Raw genomic sequence first — 27,004 nt, forward strand, 5'->3', positions numbered from 1 at the left:
CTACTGTTATAAACATGTGTTGTACACTACTGTTATAAACATGTGTTGTACACTACTGTTATAAACATGTGTTGTACACTACTGTTATAAACATGTGTTGTACACTACTGTTATGAATTGTTATAAATAAGTTGTGCTGATCAGACATCCGAGGTTCGGATCCGATCTCAGATCTTTCATCGTATCGCGATCGGGAAAAAAATAAACGTTTCTCGAGAAAGATGGCTAGCGTGAGCCTAATGCTAACTTTATCCTGTTCTTTACGACAGAGGTCTGCGAGTGCTTGAGTAGTAGTAGTAGTCTCTCTACCCCCAATTATTACGGCCCCGCGCAAGCTAACTACTACTTGTGGCCACACGGCCGCCCGCAGTTAGCAGCTAGTGAGTGTTAAGATGTCACATGTCTATGTATACATGTTAACTCTCTGTGTGTTTCTGTCTCCTTTCTGTCTCCTACAGCAAGCTGCGTACCATCCAGAAGTCAGCGAGGAGGTTCAGTTCCGGGCGCTGCGTTACGGCAATGAATGTGCGACGGGTTACCTGGGACTGCTGGAGCATGTTCTAGTGGTAAGTCTGTCTGTCTGTCTGGTCCAGTGGATCCCAAATGTTTCCATGCATCCTTACGTTCTCCGACTGGTGAAGATTCCTCCATCCTTACCCCTGCCTCCGAGCCACGAGGTGAGGACGGAGGAATCCGTGGTGCGTGAGGAACTTCATGCTCTCGTCAGTGAAGCTGAAGACAGCCAGTGATTTATTTGATCACTGAACTACTGGCGTATCGCCAGACCGCTATTCTATGATCTCCGAATGCCGCCGAGATAAGGGAGGCTGTCCTCTGTTCGTCATTTCTGTAAAATGATATTAATAATTAGTGATCTGGTCAATGCAATGCAAGTATTGCATATTTTAGTTTGGAGTATGAGTTATTAAAGGACAACTTTAGTTTTATTTCAACCACGGTTCACGTTTTAGGTTATTAGAGAAAGTAAAAGATGAGTGTTAATTTTTCTTTATTTTTTTACAAAATATTGTAGCGATTTATTTATTTTATTATTTACTATAGTCCTACTAGACCCCAATAAATTACATATAGCCAGCCACAGAAGATCACAGGATCTACTGAATGTGGGGAAGCCACACTGTGTGTCATAGGCTCAATATGTCAGTTTGACACATTCAGTAGATCTCTGTCTGTCTCTCTCTCTCTCTGTCTCTGTCTCTGTCTCTCTCTCTCTCTCTCTCTCTCTCTCTCTCTCTCTCTCTCTCTGTCTCTGTCTCTGTCTCTCTCTCTCTCTCTCTCTCTCTCTCTCTCTCTCTCTCTCTCCCTCCCTGTCTCTTTCCCCTCTCTCTCTATCTCTCTCTGTCTCTCTCTAACTATACAACAGACCTGTTGTGACTCATGTTGCGAGAACCATCGGCAGGCAGAACCCCTAACCCCCCCCCCCCACACACACACACACACCTAGCCCCCCCCCCCTCCCTTCCCCGGTTGAGACAAGGTCATAGCTAAATAAACAGCAGCTATGTGTTGCGGTCGACCCAAGACAAACAAATGTCCTCATGCCAGTCAATTTCGGAGCGCTCGCTGAAAGCCGTAACCTGAGACCTCTCTCTCTCTCTCTCTCTCTCTCTCTCTCTCTCTCTCTCTCTCTCTCTCTCTCTCTCTCTCTCTCTCTCTCTCTCTCTCTCCCCCCCCCCCCTCCCCCCCCTCCCTACTGCCACAGCCAGGCAGGGAGTATTTCCAGACCTCCACAGTTGTCACTTAATTTGGAGTGAGGCCGGGGAGTGAAATACGGCCCCCCCGGGATACTTCCAACCTTGAGGGGGGGTGGGGGGGGGGGGGGCTTCTATTATATTTAAAGTTTTTTATGCCCCCCCCCCCCCCCCCCCGGGCACTCTAAGAGCCCAGATAGATTAACCACCCACTTAAGTCAGCCATTGATGGATGAAAATGTGATTTATGCTTTTGAGTTCCACGCTGGAAATAGCCGATCTACAGCGTGTCAAATATGTGTCTCATTCCATCGTGGTGCTGCCGTTGGGAGCCTGTAGGCTCCTCCTCCTGTAGGCTCCTCCTCCTGTAGGCTCCTCCTCCTCATGTAGGCTCCTCCTCATGTAGGCTCCTCCTCCTCATGTAGGCTCCTCCTCCTCATGTAGGCTCCTCCTCCTCATGTAGGCTCCTCCTCCTCATGTAGGCTCCTCCTCCTCCTGTAGGCTCCTCCTCCTCATGTAGGCTCCTCCTCCTCATGTAGGCTCCTCCTCCTCATGTAGGCTCCTCCTCCTCATGTAGGCTCCTCCTCCTCATGTAGGCTCCTCCTCATGTAGGCTCCTCCTCCTCATGTAGGCTCCTCCTCCTCCTGTAGGCTCCTCCTCCTCCTCCTGTAGGCTCCTCCTCCTCCTCCTGTAGGCTCCTCCTCCTCCTGTAGGCTCCTCCTCCTCCTGTAGGCTCCTCCTCCTCCTGTAGGCTCCTCCTCCTCCTGTAGACTCCTCCTCCTCATGTAGGCTCCTCCTCCTGTAGGCTCCTCTTCCTCCTGTAGGCTCCTCCTCCTCATGTAGGCTCCTCCTCCTCATGTAGGCTCCTCCTCCTGTAGGCTCCTCCTCCTGTAAGCTCCTCCTCCTGTAGGCTCCTCGGTGGAAGTAGTAACTTCTTTCTCGAGTTAAAGTAGAAATACCACAATGTAGAAATGATTGATTTAGAAATCTACCAAAAATAAACACTGTTGTTTCGCAGACAAAGTATAAAATAGGGCTTAATTTATTTTATGTATTAATGTAATTATTCAAACTAACTGTAGTAACCGAATCGTTCTATAGGGCAGTTAAAGAAATAACATGATTTTGCCTTTGCCGTGTCATGTCGTGGAGTAGAAGTATCGCGAAATGGAACTACTCGAGTAACGTAAATGCCAATGACTTCTATTAAGAGTGGGGACAACCAACTGGGACAAGTCCTGGACCGGATGTAGGCAGAGAGGCATTGGACTGGCCCGGACGGTTGGCTCAAAAGCCAGCCGGGTTCGACTCCCGATCCCGACGGCCTTTGCCCCGTGTCACTCCCCATCTCTTTCCCCCTTCCCTATCTAATTACTGTACACTATCAATAAAGGCAAAAAACGCAATAAAAATATAAATGCATTGGACTCCTGCAACAGCCCAGCTTTAATGACCTTAAATCCCTTTATTTTAGATTGTTTTGTAGTAATAGTACAACATAAACCTTACAGAGACTTTAGTTGTTACTGTACAATACTTTAAAACAGTTATCATGTTGCACACATGCTTAAAATAGCTCTTATCAGCGCTCGGTTTCTGCCCCCTCAATGTCGCAACTCTTCTATTGGATGGCTCTGATTGATGCTAACGTACGTCTTTTCAATGGCCCAGTTCAGCATTTCGTCCAAAATGCCGTCACATTTAGTTTAACATTTTACGCAACTTTGGTGCCTTCATGGTGTGTATAATGCACAATCTATGTGAAGGGGAAACAAAAAAGCGCTTATATATATATATATATATATAAAAGCACCATTTTACCATGCTCCACGTCCATTAAGCCTTTCTGTGGAGGACACCAGTCGTTCCACAGTCTCTTGTCAAAGTTGAATACTTGCTCTTTTTCTGTGCCCCCCCCCCCCCCCCCCCTCGTCACGGCCCCCTCACCGCCCGGTGGGCGGCGTCTATAGCCGGTGAGTCTGTGTGATTGACCTGAACAAGTGCAACAGCCTGCATCGGTGTGAGTGAGTGAGTGAGTGACTGTCAGGAAATGCCTATAGTGGCAGCAACCTGCAACCTCCCCCCCCCCCCCCCCCTCCCCCTCCCCTCCCTCCCCCCCCCCAACACAGAGAGGATAGCATATCACAGGCTATCGCTACTCTGCGTATAATATCACCCTGCTCGTGTATATCTGGGATTGATGGCCTCAGCATGACTTTTTATAACCCGACAAGACAAGCAGCGCCCGTGCCAAAGCGCTGCCTGTCTTTGTGTTAACGTTAGCGTGGGTTTCAGGTTTGGTTTTGTTGGCGTGTGACTTTTAAAAACGCCGTCGGTTCGCACATTAATCCTCGCAGGCAGTGAAATTAACACTCGACGGGTTTGTTCCTAAGTGCACGTGAGATGTGTGCGTGAGGTTAATGGCAGCGTGCGTGTGCGCCACACGGTGCACCATGAGGTCTGTGAGATGTGTGGGTGAGGTTAATAACAGCGTGCACGCCACACGGTGCACCAGGGCTGTGTGATGTGTGTGTGAGGTTAATGGCAGCGTGCCTGCGCGCCACACGGTGCACCATGAGGGCTGTGAGATGTGTGCGTGAGGTTAATGACAGCGTGCGCGCCACACGGTGCACCATGAGGGCTGTGAGATGTGTGAGTGAGGTTAATAACAGCGTGCACGCCACACGGTGCACCATGAGGGCTGTGAGATGTGTGGGTGAGGTTAATGGCAGTGTGCGTGCGCGCCACACGGTGCACCATGAGGGCTGTGAGATGTGTGAGTGAGGTTAATAACAGCGTGCACGCCACACGGTGCACCAGGGCTGTGAGATGTGTGTGTGAGGTTAATAACAGCGTGCGTGCGCGCCACACGGTGCACCATGAGGGCTGTGAGATGTGTGCGTGAGGTTAATGGCAGCGTGCGCGCCACACGGTGCACCATGAGGGCTGTGAGATGTGTGGGTGAGGTTAATAACAGCGTGCACGCCACACGGTGCACCATGAGGGCTGTGAGATGTGTGCGTGAGGTTAATGGCAGCGTGCGCGCCACACGGTGCACCATGAGGGCTGTGAGATGTGTGGGTGAGGTTAATAACAGCGTGCACGCCACACGGTGCACCATGAGGGCTGTGAGATGTGTGTGTGAGGTTAATAACGGCGTGCACGCCACACGGTGCACCAGGGCTGTGAGATGTGTGTGTGAGGTTAATAACAGCGTGCGCGCCACACGGTGCACCATGAGGGCTGTGAGATGTGTGTGTGAGGTTAATGACAGTGTGCGCGCCACACGGTGCACCAGGGCTGTGTGATGTGTGTGTGAGGTTAATAACAGTGTGCGCGCCACACGGTGCACCATGAGGGCTGTGAGATGTGTGGGTGAGGTTAATAACAGTGTGCGCGCCACACGGTGCACCATGAGGGCTGTGAGATGTGTGGGTGAGGTTAATAACAGCGTGCACGCCACACGGTGCACCATGAGGGCTGTGAGATGTGTGGGTGAGGTTAATAACAGTGTGCACGCCACACGGTGCACCAGGGCTGTGAGATGTGTGCGTGAGGTTAATAACAGCGTGCACGCCACACGGTGCACCATGAGGGCTGTGAGATGTGTGTGTGAGGTTAATAACAGCGTGCACGCCACACGGTGCACCATGAGGGCTGTGAGATGTGTGCGTGAGGTTAATAACAGCGTGCGTGCCACACGGTGCACCATGAGGGCTGTGAGATGTGTGTGTGAGGTTAATAACAGTGTGCGCGCCACACGGTGCACCATGAGGGCTGTGTGATGTGTGTGTGAGGTTAATAACAGCGTGCGCGCCACACGGTGCACCATGAGGGCTGTGAGATGTGTGTGTGAGGTTAATAACAGCGTGCACGCCACACGGTGCACCAGGGCTGTGAGATGTGTGTGTGAGGTTAATAACAGCGTGCACGCCACACGGTGCACCAGGGCTGTGAGATGTGTGTGTGAGGTTAATAACAGCGTGCGCGCCACACGGTGCACCATGAGGGCTGAGATGTGTGTGTGAGGTTAATAACAGCGTGCGCGCCACACGGTGCACCATGAGGGCTGAGATGTGTGTGTGAGGTTAATAACAGCGTGCGCGCCACACGGTGCACCATGAGGGCTGAGATGTGTGTGTGAGGTTAATAACAGCGTGCGCGCCACACGGTGCACCATGAGGGCTGAGATGTGTGTGTGAGGTTAATAACAGCGTGCGCGCCACACGGTGCACCAGGGCTGCCCTGATCAGGAGGAGATTATAGTCGACCGTTAATCCAATTTAGACCTGAGATCGATTCCACGAAATGTCTTCTAAATCATGACGGTTTTCTGAAAACCCCTATGTTTCTATGTCAGTGGTGCTCAGCCCTAACCTGACGCTGCCAGATGAGGGCGGTATTGCGGAAACATATTCCCCAACACAACACTCATCTGGGATCTCTGACGGAGTTGAGCCCTGAGTCAGATCTGCTTCGTACCGAACCAATCAGCGTGAGCTAAAGGCGGGATGCGGATGTGACGGTATATAGACACGTCGATATGATTGGTTGTGTTTGCACGCCCACACGGTGATAGACAGACGCTCCCATCCAATCATCTACCATGTATCTTGAAAAAAAGGAACAGCCCCGTCATCGAATTTGCTTCCGCGATCCCAGATCCAAATAAGCTGTGAAACAAATTTGTGTAGCAAGCTTTTTGGCTCTGGCAGCGTCAGGTTAGCTCAGCCCAGAATGATCTGGATTTGGCACATGACCCCCATCTGAAGAATATATGATCAAAGATTTGCGCCACATTTTCACGATTTAAAAAAAAAAAGGCAGATCTACAAGCTCGTATAGCGCGGCACCGAGTGCCAACCTACGAGCTTCACAAACATTTATGGGGCCGGGCATTTATGACAAATGACTGGAATATACAAAGAAATGCCTGACGACTGACTGGTACCAAAAAAAAAAAGCTAACTAAACAATACAGTATAATTATTAATTATGGCCAAACCAGGCCATTATATTTAGTGATTCTTTTATACTTTGGAAAACGTAGTGAAATGGTGAAAATCTACATCTACATGCTCAGAGCACTGTGTGTAGATGGGCTGTTTTCACTTGTTTTCAAAGCGATTCTGACTTACTGTATATGCACAAATAATTGCGCTGATATAAAATGTTTGTGACCAGCTGGTTGTATAATAATTGTCTAACGGCACGCACGGTTTAATGTGTTGAGTGGTGCGCAGCATGCTGTAAATGATAATAATAATAATAACTGATAAATAAATTAGGAAAATAGATAAAAGATAGCTAGATAAACAGGTTTATATGTGACAAAATTTGACTGAGGGACTGCCATTGGATTGTTTTTAGAATTTTAGTTTTTTCATGTCCTATGAAAGCAGGAAATCATAGCTTCAAATTGACATTGGTTGTTCAGTTTGACCCACCAGTTTTGGAGATATGGCTCATAGAGTAATTAATGTCTTGCAGAGAAACAGCGAGTTGAGAAAACAGGCTTGAAAGGTTCACTTATGTGGTCTCTAACATTACACCTATAGCTACATGTTTAAGCATTTATTTCATATTTACATGTCTTCTGTGGTCTCTAACATTACACCTAGCTACATGTTTAAGCATTTATTTCATATTTACATGTCTTCTGTAGTCTCTAACATTACACCTAGCTACATGTTTAAGCATTTATCTCATATTTACATGTCTTCTGTGGACTAACAGTACACCTAGCTACATGTTTAAGCATTTATTTCATATTTACATGTCTTCTGTGGACTAACAGTACACCTAGCTACATGTTTAAGCATTTATTTCATATTTACATGTCTTCTGTGGACTAACAGTACACCTAGCTACATGTTTAAGCATTTATTTCATATTTACATGTCTTCTGTGGACTAACAGTACACCTAGCTACATGTTTAAGCATTTATTTCATATTTACATGTCTTCTGTGGACTAACAGTACACCTAGCTACATGTTTAAGCATTTATTTCATATTTACATGTCTTCTGTGGTCTCTAACATTACACCTATAGCTACATGTTTAAGCATTTATTTCATATTTACATGTCTTCTGTGGTCTCTAACATTACACCTATAGCTACATGTTTAAGCATTTATTTCATATTTACATGTCTTCTGTGGTCTCTAACATTACACCTATAGCTACATGTTTAAGCATTTATTACATATTTACATGTCTTCTGTGGACTCTAACATTACACCTATAGCTACATGTTTAAGCATTTATTTCATATTTACATGTCTTCTGTGGTCTCCAACATTACACCTATAGCTACATGTTTAAGCATTTATTTCATATTTACATGTCTTCTGTGGTCTCTAACATTACACCTATAGCTACATGTTTAAGCATTTATTTCATATTTACATGTCTTCTGTGGTCTCTAACATTACACCTAGCTACATGTTTAAGCATTTATTTCATATTTACATGTCTTCTGTGGTCTCTAACATTACACCTATAGCTACATGTTTAAGCATTTATTTCATATTTACATGTCTTCTGTGGTCTCTAACATTACACCTATAGCTACATGTTTAAGCATTTATTTCATATTTACATGTCTTCTGTGGTCTCTAACATTACACCTATAGCTACATGTTTAAGCATTTATTTCATATTTACATGTCTTCTGTGGTCTCTAACATTACACCTATAGCTACATGTTTAAGCATTTATTTCATATTTACATGTCTTCTGTGGTCTCTAACATTACACCTATAGCTACATGTTTAAGCATTTATTTCATATTTACATGTCGATTTCAACTCCGACACTTATTTCAGTGTCTAGTATGTGAACAGCCTGTGCTATATTAACTCATTTAAAAAAGAGTTACTAGTGAAGAGTCAGCTTGTGCTATTAACTCATTTTGGATAAAGAAAAATAAAAGGTTTTCTCCTCTGGTGAAAAGCTGGAGGTTGCGTGATGGCAGGCTCTCAGTCAAATCTGGTCACATAATGTTAATCCTGATGACTTTTGATGACTGTTGAATACCCCTGCTGTGTATAGTATGACCTCCAGTCTATAGAGCGTCGCAGTCCCGCCCCCTCGAGAGACCCGGAAAATAAATCCCCGTTAATTTTCCTCATGGACTTTTCAGAAAGTATTTATTTAAAGACGTTTATACGCCGCTGGACAAAGACAACTCTTGTCGTGACAAATCATGACAACAAACACAATTTTTCGGGCTGAACAAATAATTAGAAAGAAGAAGAAAACGGCAGGTTATACAACACTTTTTTTGTTTGTTTTTCTTCTTTGTAATTATTTGTTTGGTCCAAAATATTGTGTTTGTCACGACAAGAGTTGGCTTCGTTACGACGCTTATAAGGTCTTTAAATGAATACGTTTTGAAATGTCTATGACGAAAATGCATTGGGAACTATTTCCTGGGCCACTCGTCGTTCTGAAAGGGGGTGGGACTGCGACGCTCTATACCGGCATAAAGACAGTGTTTACACTGAATAGATGTCAAAGTCATACGATTTGTCACAGACGTTACCGCAGTGAAATTTGTTCTCCGCATTTGACCCGTCTCTTGGAGCGGTGAGCCGCAGCGTGCGCCGCGCTCGGGAATCATTTTGATTCGTTGATTTGACCCCCCAATCCAACCCTTTGATGCCGAGTGTCAAGCAGGGAGGCGTTGGGTCCCATTTTTACAGTCTTTGGTATGACCCGGCCGGGGATCGAACCCCGACCTCCCAGTTTCAGGGCGGACACTCTAACCACAAGGCCACTGAGCTGGTGACGTGTGATGTGTGGTAAATGTGTGCTGTCTGTCTGTTCTCCAGAACACTGAATAGATGTGTGGTAAATGTGTGCTGTCTCTCTGTTCTCCAGAACACTGAATAGATGTGTGGTAAATGTGTGCTGTCTGTCTCTGTTCTCCAGAACACTGAATAGATGTGGTAAATGTGTGCTGTCTGTCTCTGTTCTCCTCCAGAACACTGAATAGATGTGTGGTAAATGTGTGCTGTCTGTCTCTGTTCTCCTCCAGAACACTGAATAGATGTGTGGTAAATGTGTGCTGTCCGTCTCTGTCCTCCAGAACACTGAATAGATGTGTGGTAAATGTGTGCTGTCCGTCTCTGTCCTCCAGAACACTGAATAGATGTGTGGTAAATGTGTGCCGTCTGTCTCTGTTCTCCTCCAGAACACTGAATAGATGTGTGGTAAATGTGTGCCGTCTGTCTCTGTTCTCCTCCAGAACACTGAATAGATGTGTGGTAAATGTGTGCTGTCTCTCTGTTCTCCAGAACACTGAATAGATGTGTGGTAAATGTGTGCTGTCTGTCTCTGTTCTCCAGAACACTGAATAGATGTGTGGTAAATGTGTGCTGTCTGTCTCTGTTTCCTCCAGAACACTGAATAGATGTGTGGTAAATGTGTGCTGTCTGTCTCTGTTCTCCAGAACACTGAATAGATGTGTGGTAAATGTGTGCTGTCTGTCTCTGTTTCCTCCAGAACACTGAATAGATGTGTGGTAAATGTGTGCCGTCTGTCTCTGTTCTCCAGAACACTGAATAGATGTGTGGTAAATGTGTGCTGTCTGTCTCTGTTCTCCAGAACACTGAATAGATGTGTGGTAAATGTGTGCTGTCTGTCTCTGTTCTCCTCCAGAACAATGAATAGATGTGTGGTAAATGTGTGCCGTCTGTCTCTGTTCTCCTCCAGATCACCCAGAATAGATGTGTGGTAAATGTTTGTCTGTCTGTCTCTGTTTCCTCCAGAACACTGAATAGATGTGTGGTAAATGTGTGCCGTCTGTCTCTGTTCTCCTCCAGAACACTGAATAGATGTGTGGTAAATGTGTGCCGTCTGTCTCTGTTCTCCTCCAGAACACTGAATAGATGTGTGGTAAATGTGTGCCGTCTGTCTCTGTTCTCCTCCAGAACACTGAATAGATGTGTGGTAAATGTGTGCTGTCTGTCTCTGTTCTCCTCCAGATCATCTGAATAGATGTGTGGTAAATGTGTGCTGTCTGTCTCTGTTCTCCTCCAGATCATCTGAATAGATGTGTGGTAAATGTGTGCCGTCTGTCTCTGTTCTCCTCCAGAACACTGAATAGATGTGTGGTAAATGTGTGCCGTCTGTCTCTGTTCTCCTCCAGAACACTGAATAGATGTGTGGTAAATGTGTGCTGTCTGTCTCTGTTCTCCTCCAGAACACTGAATAGATGTGTGGTAAATGTGTGCTGTCTGTCTCTGTTCTCCTCCAGATCATCTGAATAGATGTGTGGTAAATGTGTGCTGTCTGTCTCTGTTCTCCAGAACACTGAATAGATGTGTGGTAAATGTGTGCCGTCTGTCTCTGTTCTCCTCCAGAACACTGAATAGATGTGTGGTAAATGTGTGCTGTCTGTCTCTGTTCTCCAGAACACTGAATAGATGTGTGGTAAATGTGTGCTGTCTGTCTCTGTTCTCCTCCAGAACACTGAATAGATGTGTGGTAAATGTGTGCTGTCTGTCTCTGTTCTCCTCCAGAACACTGAATAGATGTGTGGTAAATGTGTGCCGTCTGTCTCTGTTCTCCAGAACACTGAATAGATGTGTGGTAAATGTGTGCCGTCTGTCTCTGTTCTCCTCCAGAACACTGAATAGATGTGTGGTAAATGTTTGTCTGTCTCTGTTCTCCTCCAGAACACTGAATAGATGTGTGGTAAATGTTTGTCTGTCTGACTCTGTTCTCCTCCAGAACACTGAATAGATGTGTGGTAAATGTTTGTCTGTCTGACTCTGTTCTCCTCCAGAACACTGAATAGATGTGTGGTAAATGTTTGTCTGTCTGTCTCTGTTCTCCTCCAGAACACTGAATAGATGTGTGGTAAATGAGTGCCGTCTGTCTCTGTTCTCCTCCAGATCATCTGAATAGATGTGTGGTAAATGTGTGCTGTCTGTCTCTGTTCTCCTCCAGAACAATGAATAGATGTGTGGTAAATGTGTGCCGTCTGTCTCTGTTCTCCTCCAGAACACTGAATAGATGTGTGGTAAATGTGTGCCGTCTGTCTCTGTTCTCCTCCAGATCACTGAATAGATGTGTGGTAAATGTGTGCCGTCTGTCTCTGTTCTCCTCCAGAACACTGAATAGATGTGTGGTAAATGTGTGCCGTCTGTCTCTGTTCTCCTCCAGAACACTGAATAGATGTGTGGTAAATGTGTGCCGTCTGTCTCTGTTCTCCTCCAGATCATCTGAATAGATGTGTGGTAAATGTGTGCTGTCTGTCTCTGTTCTCCAGAACACTGAATAGATGTGTGGTAAATGTGTGCCGTCTGTCTCTGTTCTCCTCCAGAACACTGAATAGATGTGTGGTAAATGTTTGTCTGTCTCTGTTCTCCTCCAGAACACTGAATAGATGTGTGGTAAATGTGTGCCGTCTGTCTCTGTTCTCCTCCAGAACACTGAATAGATGTGTGGTAAATGTGTGCTGTCTGTCTCTGTTCTCCTCCAGAACACTGAATAGATGTGTGGTAAATGTGTGCTGTCTGTCTCTGTTCTCCAGAACACTGAATAGATGTGTGGTAAATGTGTGCTGTCTGTCTCTGTTCTCCAGAACACTGAATAGATGTGTGGTAAATGTGTGCTGTCTGTCTCTGTTCTCCAGAACACTGAATAGATGTGTGGTAAATGTGTGCCGTCTGTCTCTGTTCTCCTCCAGATCATCTGAATAGATGTGTGGTAAATGTGTGCTGTCTGTCTCTGTTCTCCAGAACACTGAATAGATGTGTGGTAAATGTTTGTCTGTCTCTGTTCTCCTCCAGAACACTGAATAGATGTGTGGTAAATGTGTGCCGTCTGTCTCTGTTCTCCTCCAGAACACTGAATAGATGTGTGGTAAATGTGTGCCGTCTGTCTCTGTTCTCCTCCAGAACACTGAATAGATGTGTGGTAAATGTGTGCTGTCTGTCTCTGTTCTCCTCCAGAACACTGAATAGATGTGTGGTAAATGTGTGCTGTCTGTCTCTGTTCTCCAGAACACTGAATAGATGTGTGGTAAATGTGTGCTGTCTGTCTCTGTTCTCCAGAACACTGAATAGATGTGGTAAATGTGTGCTGTCTGTCTCTGTTCTCCTCCAGAACACTGAATAGATGTGTGGTAAATGTGTGCTGTCTGTCTCTGTTCTCCTCCAGAACACTGAATAGATGTGTGGTAAATGTGTGCCGTCTGTCTCTGTTCTCCAGAACACTGAATAGATGTGTGGTAAATGTGTGCTGTCTGTCTCTGTTCTCCAGAACACTGAATAGATGTGTGGTAAATGTGTGCCGTCTGTCTCCGTTCTCCTCCAGATCATCCAGAAACCGACCCAGGACCTCAAACAGCAGCTGTCCAACTACTCCAAACGCGTGGCCGGTTCCGTCACAGAACTCATCCAAGCCGCGGAGGCCATGAAAGGTAAAATGACCACGTTTTACACGTTCGTTTAAAACCCATTCTGACCTGAGATCAGATTCATACGAGGTTTCCACTGGACACACACTGGGTCTGATGAACCCATTCTGACCTGAGATCAGATTCTAAAAATGTCAGTTGTTCTTCGAATTTTTCAAAAATAGTAGACCTACAAGCTCGTATCGCGCCACTCGGTGGCGCGATATGAGCTTGTAGATCTGCTATTTTTCAATAGGTAAAGCATAACATGATGCTAACACCAAAATGGGTGCCCGGTCAGAATGGATTAAAACCCATTCTGGGCCGGGAACCTCTTTTTGGTGTTTTAAGCATTGTGTTATACTTTAGCTGTTGGAAAAATAGCAGATCTACAAGCTCATAGCTTGTAGGTCTGCTATTTTTGAAAGATCGTGAAAATCTTTAACTACATTCTTTCGGAGCCTCCACCACACCGGAACCGGAGTGTTCTGATCGCATACAGGACACGTTGTGAACCGTAATCAATTGATATATTTTTTTAAAAAAAGGTCGTGGAGAAACATCTGCAAATAGGAATTTGCTATTTGCACAAGCTTTTCCTAATGTAACATAATGGTTGTGTTGTTATTTTACTGTGTTATTATTTTTCTTTGATCAATTGTATGTTCCTGTTTTTTTGTTTGACTACTATTCTGTTGTATTTTGCCTGTCTTTGTTTTTAATTTCTGCATGTAAAGCACTTTAGTTAGTTTTCTCTGTGAGAAGTGCTATATAACTTACTTACTTACATCAAATGGCGCCGGCCGGGTGAGTTAAGTGTTGCTTTGAATAACATGTGTGTTTGTTTTGTGCTTCAGGGACAGAGTGGGTGAATAACATGTGTGTTTGTTTTGTGCTTCAGGGACAGAGTGGGTGAATAACATGTGTGTTTGTTTTGTGCTTCAGGGACAGAGTGGGTGGATAACATGTGTGTTTGTTTTGTGCTTCAGGGACAGAGTGGGTGAATAACATGTGTGTTTGTTTTGTGCTTCAGGGACAGAGTGGGTGGATAACATGTGTGTTTGTTTTGTGCTTCAGGGACAGAGTGGGTGAATAACATGTGTGTTTGTTTTGTGCTTCAGGGACAGAGTGGGTGAATAACATGTTTGTTTGTGCTGTGCTTCAGGGACAGAGTGGGTGAATAACATGTTTGTTTGTTTTGTGCTTCAGGGACAGAGTGGGTGAATAACATGCGTGTTTGTTTGTTTTGTGCTTCAGGGACAGAGTGGGTGAATAACATGTGTGTTTGTTTTGTGCTTCAGGGACAGAGTGGGTGAATAACATGTGTGTTTGTTTTGTGCTTCAGGGACAGAGTGGGTGAATAACATGTGTGTGTGTGTGTGTGTGTTCTGTGCTTCAGGGACAGAGTGGGTGAATAACATGTGTGTTTGTTCTGTGCTTCAGGGACAGAGTGGGTGAATAACATGTGTGTTTGTTTGTTCTGTGCTTCAGGGACAGAGTGGGTGAATAACATGTGTGTTTGTTTTGTGCTTCAGGGACAGAGTGGGTGGATAACATGTGTGTTTGTTTTGTGCTTCAGGGACAGAGTGGGTGAATAACATGTGTGTTTGTTTTGTGCTTCAGGGACAGAGTGGGTGAATAACATGTGTGTGTGTTTGTTTTCTGCTTCAGGGACAGAGTGGGTGAATAACATGTTTGTTTGTTTTGTGCTTCAGGGACAGAGTGGGTGAATAACATGTGTGTGTGTTTGTGCTGTGCTTCAGGGACAGAGTGGGTGAATAACATGTTTGTTTGTGCTGTGCTTCAGGGACAGAGTGGGTGAATAACATGTGTGTGTGTTTGTTTTGTGCTTCAGGGACAGAGTGGGTGAATAACATGTGTGTTTGTTTGTTTTGTGCTTCAGGGACAGAGTGGGTGAATAACATGTGTGTGTGTTTGTTCTGTGCTTCAGGGACAGAGTGGGTGAATAACATGTGTGTTTGTTTGTTTTGTGCTTCAGGGACAGAGTGGGTGAATAACATGTGTGTTTGTTTGTTTTGTGCTTCAGGGACAGAGTGGGTGAATAACATGTGTGTGTGTTTGTTCTGTGCTTCAGGGACAGAGTGGGTGAATAACATGTGTGTTTGTTTTGTGCTTCAGGGACAGAGTGGGTGAATAACATGTGTGTTTGTTTGTTTTGTGCTTCAGGGACAGAGTGGGTGAATAACATGTGTGTGTGTTTGTTCTGTGCTTCAGGGACAGAGTGGGTGAATAACATGTGTGTTTGTTTTGTGCTTCAGGGACAGAGTGGGTGAATAACATGTGTGTTTGTTTGTTTTGTGCTTCAGGGACAGAGTGGGTGAATAACATGTGTGTTTGTTTGTTTTGTGCTTCAGGGACAGAGTGGGTGAATAACGTGTGTGTGTGTGTGTGTGTGTGTGTGTGTGTGTGTGTGTGTGTGTGTGTTCTGTGCTTCAGGGACAGAGTGGGTGAATAACATGTGTGTGTGTGTGTGTGTGTGTGTGTGTTCTGTGCTTCAGGGACAGAGTGGGTGAATAACATGTGTGTGTGTTTGTTCTGTGCTTCAGGGACAGAGTGGGTGAATAACATGTGTGTGTGTGTGTTCTGTGCTTCAGGGACAGAGTGGGTGAATAACATGTGTGTTTGTTTGTTCTGTACTTCAGGGACAGAGTGGGTGAATAACATGTGTGTGTGTGTGTGTTCTGTGCTTCAGGGACAGAGTGGGTGAATAACATGTGTGTTTGTTTGTTCTGTACTTCAGGGACAGAGTGGGTGAATAACATGTGTGTGTGTGTGTGTGTGTTCTGTGCTTCAGGGACAGAGTGGGTCGACCCGACCGATCCGACCGTCATCGCCGAGAACGAGCTTCTGGGCGCGGCCGCCGCCATCGAGGCCGCAGCCAGGAAGCTGGAGCTGCTCCGACCCAGGACCAAACCCAAGGTCAGGGGGAGGGGCTTATAGTTGACCCAGGACCAAACCCAAGGTCAGGGGGGAGGGGCTTATAGTTGACCCAGGACCAAACCCAAGGTCAGGGGGGAGGGGCTTATAGTTGACCCAGGACCAAACCCAAGGTCAGGGGGGAGGGGCTTATAGTTGACCCAGGACCAAACCCAAGGTCAGAGGGGAGGGGCTTATAGAGAGGGAGGGGCTTATAGTTGACCCAGGACCAAACCCAAGGTCAGAGGGGAGGGGCTTATAGAGAGGGAGGGGCTTATAGTTGACCCAGGACCAAACCCAAACTCAGGGGGGAGGGGCTTATAGAGAGACAGGGGCTTATAGTTGACCAAGGTCAGGGGGGGAGGGGCTTATAGTTGACCCAGGCAGGACCAAACCCAAGGTGGGAGAGGGGAGGGGCTTATAGAGAGGGAGGGGCTTATAGTTGACCCAGGACCAAACCCAAGGTGAGAGAGGGGAGGGGTCTTCACAGAGGTGACCCCCTTTTTTAAACTAGCTCCTTGCCACTCGCCCTACACACTTCCACTTGCTTTGAGCATAAATACAGTGAAGGAAATAATTATTTGATCCCCTGATGATTTTGTAAATTTGCCCTAATACAAAGAAATGAGCCGTCTATCATTTTTATGGTACTTTTATTTTAACAGATAGAGAGAATATCAACAAAAAAGTCCAGAAAAAAACATTATATAAAGGTTCTAAATTAAATTCCATTTGATCGGGTGAAATAAGTATTTGATCCCCAAGCACATCATGACTAAATACTTGGTGGAGAAACCCTTGTTGGCGAAAAGCACAGACGTTTCTTTGTAGTTGGTCACCAGGTTTGGACACATTACACCTCAGGAGGAATTCTGGTCCACTCCTTTTTACAGATCCTCTCCAAAACCTGAAGGTTTAGAGGCTGTCGCTTGGCAACTCCAAGCTTCAGCTCCCTCCACAGACTTTCTGTGGAGTCTGGAGACTGGCTATAGGCCACTCCATGACCTTAAAGGGACACTTCACCCTTTTTGCAAAAGAAATACATGTTAATGACGTTTAGAAGCTTTAGATCACTTTCCTGGGGGTCTTTATGTGTGTAATATGTGGTTTTAGATATTTTAGATTGTAGCAGTGAGCCTGTTGTCTCTGATGTCATGGACACTGGTCTCACTACCTTCCTGGACTACAATTCCCATAATTCTTTGGTGCACTGCTCCTCCTTGTGGATATAGGGGGGAGAGCTGTCTTACTGAGACAACATGTAGTCCAGGAAGGAAGTGAGCTCAGTGTCCATGACATCAGAGACAACAGGCTCACTGCTACAATCTAAAATATCTAAAACCACATATTACAAACATAAAGACCCCCAGGAAAGTGTTCTAAAGCTCCTAAACGTCATTAACATATATTTTTTTGCAAAAAGGGTGAAGTGTCCCTTTAATGTCCTTCTTCTTGAGCCACTCCTTTGTTGCCTTGGCCGTATGTTTTGGGTCGTTGTCATGCTGGAAGGCCCATCCACGACCCATCTTCAGTGCGCTGGTCGAGGGAAGGAGGTTCTTGTGCAAAATCTTACCGTACATGGCCCCGTCCATCTAACCCACAACGTGGTGAAGTTGTCCTGTACCCTTAGCAGAGAAAAACCCCCAAAGCATTATATTCCTACCTCCTCCACCTCCGTTACTGCCATTCAGGATGGAAAATGAAATCATTTGGATTTGGGGAGAAGTAGTTTCATAAGGGGCTGGGTATGTATTACTTGATATAAAGAGAACATGTTCAGTTCACTAGTCTACACTCTACACTACACCTGCCTTCATTTCATCTGATTGTCTGTCTGGCAGGCACTTGACAAGCGATCGTTAACTGTGTCTGTTAGAGAGAGGGGCAGAGAAGAGTGGCTTTGCTCAACTTGATTTATACTTATATTCTCCACTCTGATGAAGGTACATGTTCCATATATCATGCAGCCTTACTTATCAGCCTATTATTTTGTCTATTTCTTTTTCTTTTTTTTTTGATTTTCGATTATGTAATATTAAAATCGATTTCGGAGACTGCGATGATTAATCGGAAAATCGATTAATCGGCAGCATCCCTAGTGTAAGATTGTCTTGGTGTAAGATTGTCTTGGTGTAAGATTGTCTTGGTGTAAGATTGTCTTGGTGTAACATTGTCTCGGTGTAACATTGTCTTGGTGTAACATTGTCTTGGTGTAACATTGTCTCGGTGTAACATTGTCTCGTTGTAACATTGTCTTGGTGTAACATTGTCTTGGTGTAACATTGTCTCGTTGTAACATTGTCTCGTTGTAACATTGTCTCGGTGTAACATTGTCTCGGTGTAACATTGTCTCGGTGTAACATTGTCTCGGTGTAACATTGTCTCGGTGTAACATTGTCTTGGTGTAACATCATCTTTGCCTAAATGCCTAAATATTCTACTCTTCTTTGGGGGCGTGGCGGACAGGAAGCGGACGAGAGCCTGAACTTCGAGGAGCAGATCCTGGAGGCCGCCAAGTCCATCGCGGCGGCGACCAGCGCGCTGGTCAAAGCAGCCTCGGCCGCTCAGAGGGAGCTGGTGGCGCAGGGGAAGGTACGTCACATACTTAACGTACTCTCAGGGGAAGGTACGTCACATACTTAAAGTACTCTCAGGGGAAGGTACGTCACATACTTAAAGTACTCTCAGGGGAAGGTACGTCACATACTTAAAGTACTCTCAGGGGAAGGTACGTCACATACTTAAAGTACTCTCAGGAGAAGGTACGTCACATACTTAAAGTACTCTCAGGAGAAGGTACGTCACATACTTAAAGTACTCTCAGGGGAAGGTACGTCACATACTTAAAGTACTCTCAGGGGAAGGTACGTCACATACTTAAAGTACTCTCAGGGGAAGGTACGTCACATACTTAAAGTACTCTCAGGGGAAGGTACGTCACATACTTAACGTACTCTCAGGGGAAGGTACGTCACATACTTAAAGTACTCTCAGGGGAAGGTACGTCACATACTTAAAGTACTCTCAGGGGAAGGTACGTCACATACTTAAAGTACTCTCAGGGGAAGGTACGTCACATACTTAAAGTACTCTCAGGGGAAGGTACGTCACATACTTAAAGTACTCTCAGGGGAAGGTACGTCACATACTTAAAGTACTCTCAGGGGAAGGTACGTCACATACTTAAAGTACTCTCAGGGGAAGGTACGTCACATACTTAAAGTACTCTCAGGGGAAGGTACGTCACATACTTAAAGTACTCTCAGGGGAAGGTACGTCACATACTTAACGTACTCTCAGGGGAAGGTACGTCACATACTTAAAGTACTCTCAGGGGAAGGTACGTCACATACTTAAAGTACTCTCAGGGGAAGGTACGTCACATACTTAAAGTACTCTCAGGGGAAGGTACGTCACATACTTAAAGTACTCTCAGGGGAAGGTACGTCACATACTTAAAGTACTCTCAGGGGAAGGTACGTCACATACTTAAAGTACTCTCAGGGGAAGGTACGTCACATACTTAAAGTACTCTCAGGGGAAGGTACGTCACATACTTAAAGTACTCTCAGGGGAAGGTACGTCACATACTTAAAGTACTCTCAGGGGAAGGTACGTCACATACTTAAAGTACTCTCAGGGGAAGGTACGTCACATACTTAAAGTACTCTCAGGGGAAGGTACGTCACATACTTAAAGTACTCTCAGGGGAAAGTACGTCACATACTTAAAGTACTCTCAGGGGAAGGTACGTCACATACTTAAAGTACTCTCAGGGGAAGGTACGTCACATACTTAAAGTACTCTCAGGGGAAGGTACGTCACATACTTAAAGTACTCTCAGGGGAAGGTACGTCACATACTTAAAGTACTCTCAGGGGAAGGTACGTCACATACTTAAAGTACTCTCAGGGGAAGGTACGTCACATACTTAAAGTACTCTCAGGGGAAGGTACGTCACATACTTAAAGTACTCTCAGGGGAAGGTACGTCACATACTGAAAGTACTCTCAGGGGAAGGTACGTCACATACTTAAAGTACTCTCAGGGGAAGGTACGTCACATACTTAAAGTACTCTCAGGAGAAGGTACGTCACATACTTAAAGTACTCTCAGGGGAAGGTACGTCACGTACTTAAAGTACTCTCAGGGGAAGGTACGTCACATACTTAAAGTACTCTCAGGGGAAGGTACGTCACATACTTAAATGAACACTAATGTAATGTGTGATTTGGGGGTGTGGCAGGGTTACATTGAGGAACCTTTCTAACCCGTGTGTTGTCTGTCTGTCTGTGTCTCTCTCTCTCTCTCTCTCTCTCTCTCTCTCTCTCCCCCCTCCCTCCAGGTGGGCGCCTGTCCTGCCAACGCTGTGGACGATGGACAGTGGTCTCAGGGGCTCATCTCAGCTGTACGTATCGCTCATATAATATCTATTTCCAAAGTGTGTGTGTGCGTGTGTTTATTGTGATCATACTGCATTTTTTGCTTCATCAACATTAAATAAGATCTACATCACTTCATCTACATCCCACTGACCTCCCATCCCTCCGTCTCCACTGACCTCCCATCCCTCCGTCTCCACTGACCTCCCATCCCTCCGTCTCCACTGACCTCCCATCCCTCCGTCTCCACTGACCTCCCATCCCTCCGTCTCCACTGACCTCCCATCCCTCGGTCTCCACTGACCTCCCATCCCTCCGTCTCCACTGACCTCCCATCCCTCCGTCTCCACTGACCTCCCATCCCTCGGTCTCCACTGACCTCCCATCCCTCCGTCTCCACTGACCTCCCATCCCTCCGTCTCCACTGACCTCCCATCCCTCCGTCTCCACTGACCTCCCATCCCTCCGTCTCCACTGACCTCCCATCCCTCGGTCTCCACTGACCTCCCATCCCTCTGTCTCCACTGACCTCCCATCCCTCTGTCTCCACTGACCTCCCATCCCTCCATCCCACTGACCTCCCATCCCTCCGTCTCCACTGACCTCCCATCCCTCCATCCCACTGACCTCCCATCCCTCCGTCTCCACTGACCTCCCATCCCTCCATCCCACTGACCTCCCATCCCTCCGTCTCCACTGACCTCCCATCCCTCCATCCCACTGACCTCCGTCTCCACTGACCTCCCATCCCTCTGTCTCCACTGACCTCCCGTCCCTCGGTCTCCACTGACCTCCCATCCCTCCATCCCACTGACCTCCCATCCCTCCGTCTCCACTGACCTCCCATCCCTCGGTCTCCACTGACCTCCCATCCCTCCGTCTCCACTGACCTCCCATCCCTCCATCCCACTGACCTCCCATCCCTCCGTCTCCACTGACCTCCCATCCCTCCGTCTCCACTGACCTCCCATCCCTCGGTCTCCACTGACCTCCCATCCCTCCATCCCCACTGACCTCCCATCCCTGTGTCTCCACTGACCTCCCATCCCACTGACCTCCCATCCCTCTGTCTCCACTGACCTCCCATCCCTCCATCCCACTGACCTCCCATCCCTCTGTCTCCACTGACCTCCCATCCCTCCATCCCACTGACCTCCCATCCCTCTGTCTCCACTGACCTCCCATCCCTCCATCCCACTGACCTCCCATCCCTCTGTCTCCACTGACCTCCCATCCCTCCATCCCACTGACCTCCCATCCCTCGGTCTCCACTGACCTCCCATCCCTCCATCCCACTGACCTCCCATCCCTCGGTCTCCACTGACCTCCCATCCCTCCATCCCACTGACCTCCCATCCCTCTGTCTCCACTGACCTCCCCATCCCTCGGTCTCCACTGACCTCCCCATCCCTCTGTCTCCACTGACCTCCCATCCCTCCGTCTCCACTGACCTCCCCATCCCTCCGTCTCCACTGACCTCCCCATCCCTCTGTCTCCACTGACCTCCCATCCCTCCGTCTCCACTGACCTCCCATCCCTCTGTCTCCACTGACCTCCCGTCCCTCGGTCTCCACTGACCTCCCGTCCCTCGGTCTCCACTGACCTCCCGTCCCTCGGTCTCCACTGACCTCCCATCCCTCCGTCTCCACTGACCTCCCATCCCTCCGTCTCCACTGACCTCCCATCCCTCCATCCCACTGACCTCCCATCCCTCCGTCTCCACTGACCTCCCATCCCTCGGTCTCCACTGACCTCCCATCCCTCCGTCTCCACTGACCTCGGTCTCCACTGACCTCCCATCCCTCCGTCTCCACTGACCTCCGTCTCCACTGACCTCCCATCCCTCCGTCTCCACTGACCTCCCATCCCTCGGTCTCCACTGACCTCCCATCCCTCCGTCTCCACTGACCTCCCATCCCTCGGTCTCCACTGACCTCCCATCCCTCGGTCTCCACTGACCTCCCATCCCTCCGTCTCCACTGACCTCCCATCCCTCGGTCTCCACTGACCTCCCATCCCTCCGTCTCCACTGACCTCCCATCCCTCGGTCTCCACTGACCTCCCGTCCCTCCGTCTCCACTGACCTCCGTCTCCACTGACCTCCCATCCCTCTGTCTCCACTGACCTCCCATCCCTCCGTCTCCACTGACCTCCCATCCCTCCGTCTCCACTGACCTCCCATCCCTCCGTCTCCACTGACCTCCCATCCCTCGGTCTCCACTGACCTCCCATCCCTCCGTCTCCACTGACCTCCCATCCCTCCGTCTCCCTCTGCAGGCCAGGATGGTCGCGGCCGCCACCAACAACCTGTGCGAGGCGGCCAACTCCGCCGTGCAGGGCCACGCCTGCGAGGAGAAGCTCATCGCCTCCGCCAAGCAGGTAGCGGCCTCCACCGCGCAGCTGCTGGTGGCCTGCAAGGTGAAGGCCGACCAGGACTCCCAGACCATGAAGAGGCTGCAGGTCAGTGCGTTACAAGTGTTTATAATGTTCAATAAGGATTCTTTTCCACCGTCTCTTGGCTTCACCGTCGCCTGCATGCAACGGTTCGCTTCCGCGTTGGCGACGTCATCAATACATTTTCCATCCTCCTTGTAGAGGCATTCGACATCCAAACCTCTAACTCCACATGGTGAGGGCCCTGGGGTGTTAAACCTCTAACTCCACATGGTGAGGGCCCTGGGGTGTTAAACCTCTAACTCCACATGGTGAGGGCCCTGGGGTGTTTTGACTCGTACTCCATCCAACAGAAAAAAGGTGCAGAGAGGATTTGTAGTTCAACTGAAGAATATCTCCAAATATATCTCCAAACAAAACATGAAATAATAAGTAAGGTCAAAAACTGTATGCCTTCCCAGCCTCACCAAACATTTTCCATTGTTCTAAAATGTATGTCAAGTGACCTTACACAAGCAACGGCACTTCTTGGCTCCCAGTGAACCTTTCAAAATAAGTTACAAATAACTGTTCCACATTTACTGCAGGGGAGCTTTTACTTTGAAGGGGAGAAATTATACAGGAAGTGCAAAGGGCCTCACTAAATTGACATGACATACCAGGGAATCTAATTTGAGGTGGAGGCTTCTAATGATTCAAATTATAACATTCTCTTTTCCAAAATATCTGATATATGAAAATGAAAACATTATGGAAGAAGTGAACAAATAAAGAAAACATAAAACTGGCTCCATCCTCCTGTTCCGGGCTAAACGCCATCCAAAAACAACCTCTTTGTGTTGGAGTTGAGCTCAGCTTGAGGTGATCATACCAAAACATCCATGGGTTTTTGGCAGGTCAATAAATGCTGATGGCGACCTCGTGGGACCGTGTCAGCTGGTGTGATCACAACACATGCATGAAATGCTTCCGTGGTCCCCGGAAGTATAGGTGGTGTCGCTTCAAAATGGCGTGTGTGCGCCAGCCACTAGATGGTGCTGTTGGCGTGGAAATACTTAAGTAATTTACCGCCGTCATTGCCATCTAGTAGACAAAAAGGAACGCCCGTTCACTTCAATGTTAGAGCGTCTTCGTTTGAAGGCGGTTTTACCCGGAAAGCGCGACTCAGGGAATTGAAAATCCGCTATGTAACATGTCATTTAATTCACCCAAAACAGACATTTTGTAACAGAGGATCATATAGTTTCGAGAAATTAGCCTCAAATCAAGCCCACAGACGACATAAGCCTCAAATCAAGCCCACAGACAGCATAATTAAGCCTCAAATCAAGCCCACAGACAGCATAATTAAGCCTCAAATCAAGTCCACAGACAGCATAATTAAGCCTCAAATCAAGTCCACAGACGGCATAATTAAGCCTCAAATCAAGTCCACAGACAGCATAAGTGAAACTTTCATTTCTCATCACGTGGCACCCAACATTATATGTATTTGGCCGAGCATTTTGGCATTTATTCTCGTCCCACAAAGCACTGTTACAAATATACAGTTTATTATTAATATTAATATCTCTGTTTCTAGGGTTACAGGTGCCCCCCTCGCCCCCCCTCCTCTCATACAGTGCGTGTACAGCTGGCACATTAAGGATTAGGACGGACTATATTTAGAGCAGCTTTTATCTGTGCTTACAACGTCTCTTTAGAGAGAGAGAGAGAGAGAGAGAGGTCGCTCTTATTAGCATATGCATCATCATACATACATACATTCCGTGTCATCCTTGAAGGACCCCTTGGAAGGGTACCTCCTTCAAGGGACCCCCTGGAACCCCTTGAAGGGACCCCCTGGAACCCCGTCAAGGGACCCCCTGGAACCCCTTCAAGGGTCTCCTGGAAGGGTCCCCTCCTTGAAGGGACCCCCTGGAACCCCGTCAAGGGACCCCCTGGAACCCCTTCAAGGGTCTCCTGGAAGGGTCCCCCTCCTTGAAGGGACCCCCTGGAACCCCGTCAAGGGTCTCCTGGAAGGGTCCCCCGGGCCACAGTGTGTTGGAGAGAGAGAGAGAGAGAGAGAGAGAGGGTGGCTCATGTTCTCTCCGCTCTCCGTTCAATCACCAAGTGACTTATCCCCTCCTGTTTTGGGCCTGCAGCTGCCACTTGGGTAATTCCCGCGTGCGTGTGCGTGCGTGCATGCGCGTGCGTGCGTGCGGGCGTGTGCGTCAGTGGTATGTGGTGTGGATGCAACATCCTTGTCACCTCGCTTGGGGAAAAAGAAGAGCGTCATCTCCATCACTTAGCTGAAACCCTAGAGCTTCCTAAGCCATTCTGGGCGGTAACCCCTTTTGGTGTTAGCATTATGCTTTGGCTATTGAAAAATAGCAGATCTACAAGCTCAGAGCGCGGCACCGAGTGGCGCGCTACGAGCTTGTAGGTCTGCTATTTTTGAAATATCGAAGAACGACTGACATATAGAAACATAGCTTTTTCAGAAAACTGTCGGGATGTAGAAGAACATTTATAGAATCTGATCTCAGGTCAGAATGGGCTAAGCTACAGTGTAACCAATTTAGCCCTGAGGCCCATTTTATCAGTGGTTCTCACAGGGTTAAAAACCTATGTTTCTATGTCAGTGGTTCTCACAGGGTTACAAACCTATGTTTCTATGTCAGTGGTTCTCACAGGGTTAAAAACCTATGTTTCTATGTCAGTGGTTCTCACAGGGTTAAAAACCTATGTTGCTATGTCAGTTATTCTCACAGGGTTAAAGACCTATGTTTCTATGTCAGTGGTTCTCACAGGGTTAAAGACCTATGTTTCTATGTCAGTGGTTCTCACAGGGTTAAAAACCTATGTTTCTATGTCAGTGGTTCTCACAGGGTTACAAACCTATGTTTCTATGTCAGTGGTTCTCACAGGGTTACAAACCTATGTTTCTATGTCAGTGGTTCTCACGGGGTTAAAAACCTATGTTTCTATATCGGTGGTTCTCACAGGGTTAAAAACCTATGTTTCTATATCGGTGGTTCTCACAGGGTTAAAAACCTATGTTTCTATATCGGTGGTTCTCACAGGGTTAAAACCCATGTTTCTATGTCAGTGGTTCTCACAGGGTTAAACCCCTATATTTCTATGTCAGTGGTTCTCACAGGGTTAAAACCTATGTTTCTATGTCAGTGGTTCTCACAGGGTTAAAACCTATGTTTCTATGTCAGTGGTTCTCACAGGGTTAAAACCTCATGTTTCTGTGTCAGTGGTTCTCACAGGGTTAAAAACCTCATGTTTCTATGTCAGTGGTTCTCACAGGGTTAAAACCTCATGTTTCTATGTCAGTGGTTCTCACAGGGTTAAACCTATGTTTCTATGTCAGTGGTTCTCACAGGGTTAAAGACCTATGTTTCTATATCAGTGGTTCTCACAGGGTTAAAACCTCATGTTTCTATATCAGTGGTTCTCACAGGGTTAAACCTCATGTTTCTATATCAGTGGTTCTCACAGGGTTACAAACCTATGTTTCTATCTCAGTGGTTCTCACAGGGTTAAAACCCCATGTTTTCTATGTCAGTGGTTCTCACAGGGTTAAAACCCTATGTTTCTATGTCAGTGGTTCTCACAGGGTTAAACCTCATGTTTCTATATCAGTGGTTCTCACAGGGTTAAAACCCCATGTTTCTATGTCAGTGGTTCTCACAGGGTTAAAAACCTATGTTTCTATGTCAGTGGTTCTCACAGGGTTAAACCCTATGTTTCTATGTCAGTGGTTCTCACAGGGTTACAGACCTATGTTTCTATATCAGTGGTTCTCACAGGGTTAAAAACCTATGTTTCTATGTCAGTGGTTCTCACAGGGTTAAAGACCTATGTTTCTATGTCAGTGGTTCTCACAGGGTTAAAGACCTATGTTTCTATGTCAGTGGTTCTCACAGGGTTAAAGACCTATGTTTCTATGTCAGTGGTTCTCACAGGGTTAAAACCTCATGTTTCTATGTCAGTGGTCTCACAGGGTTAAAACCCCATGTTTCTATGTCAGTGGTTCTCACAGGGTTAAACCTTATGTTTCTATGTCAGTGGTTCTCACAGGGTTAAAGACCTATGTTTCTATGTCAGTGGTTCTCACAGGGTTAAAACCTATGTTTCTATGTCAGTGGTTCTCACAGGGTTAAAACCTATGTTTCT

At 46.8% G+C, this 27,004-nt stretch overlaps 1 protein-coding gene across 1 annotated transcript in view; it reads left to right on the forward strand.

Annotated features, from left to right (window-relative positions):
- Positions 1–27,004, forward strand: part of tln1 (talin 1) — a 133,910-nt gene that overhangs the window by 103,622 nt on the left and 3,284 nt on the right. The window contains exons 51-56 of the mRNA XM_080765859.1: positions 459–566; positions 13,043–13,148; positions 15,940–16,064; positions 18,528–18,653; positions 20,407–20,469; positions 22,721–22,903. Coding sequence (XP_080621985.1) covers positions 459–566; positions 13,043–13,148; positions 15,940–16,064; positions 18,528–18,653; positions 20,407–20,469; positions 22,721–22,903 — 711 coding nt within the window. The remainder of the gene's footprint in view (positions 1–458; positions 567–13,042; positions 13,149–15,939; positions 16,065–18,527; positions 18,654–20,406; positions 20,470–22,720; positions 22,904–27,004) is intronic.

The sequence above is a fragment of the Protomyctophum bolini genome (assembly GCF_963924005.1).
Source record: "Protomyctophum bolini genome assembly, chromosome: 6".
In the NCBI taxonomy this organism is placed as follows: domain Eukaryota; kingdom Metazoa; phylum Chordata; class Actinopteri; order Myctophiformes; family Myctophidae; genus Protomyctophum; species Protomyctophum bolini.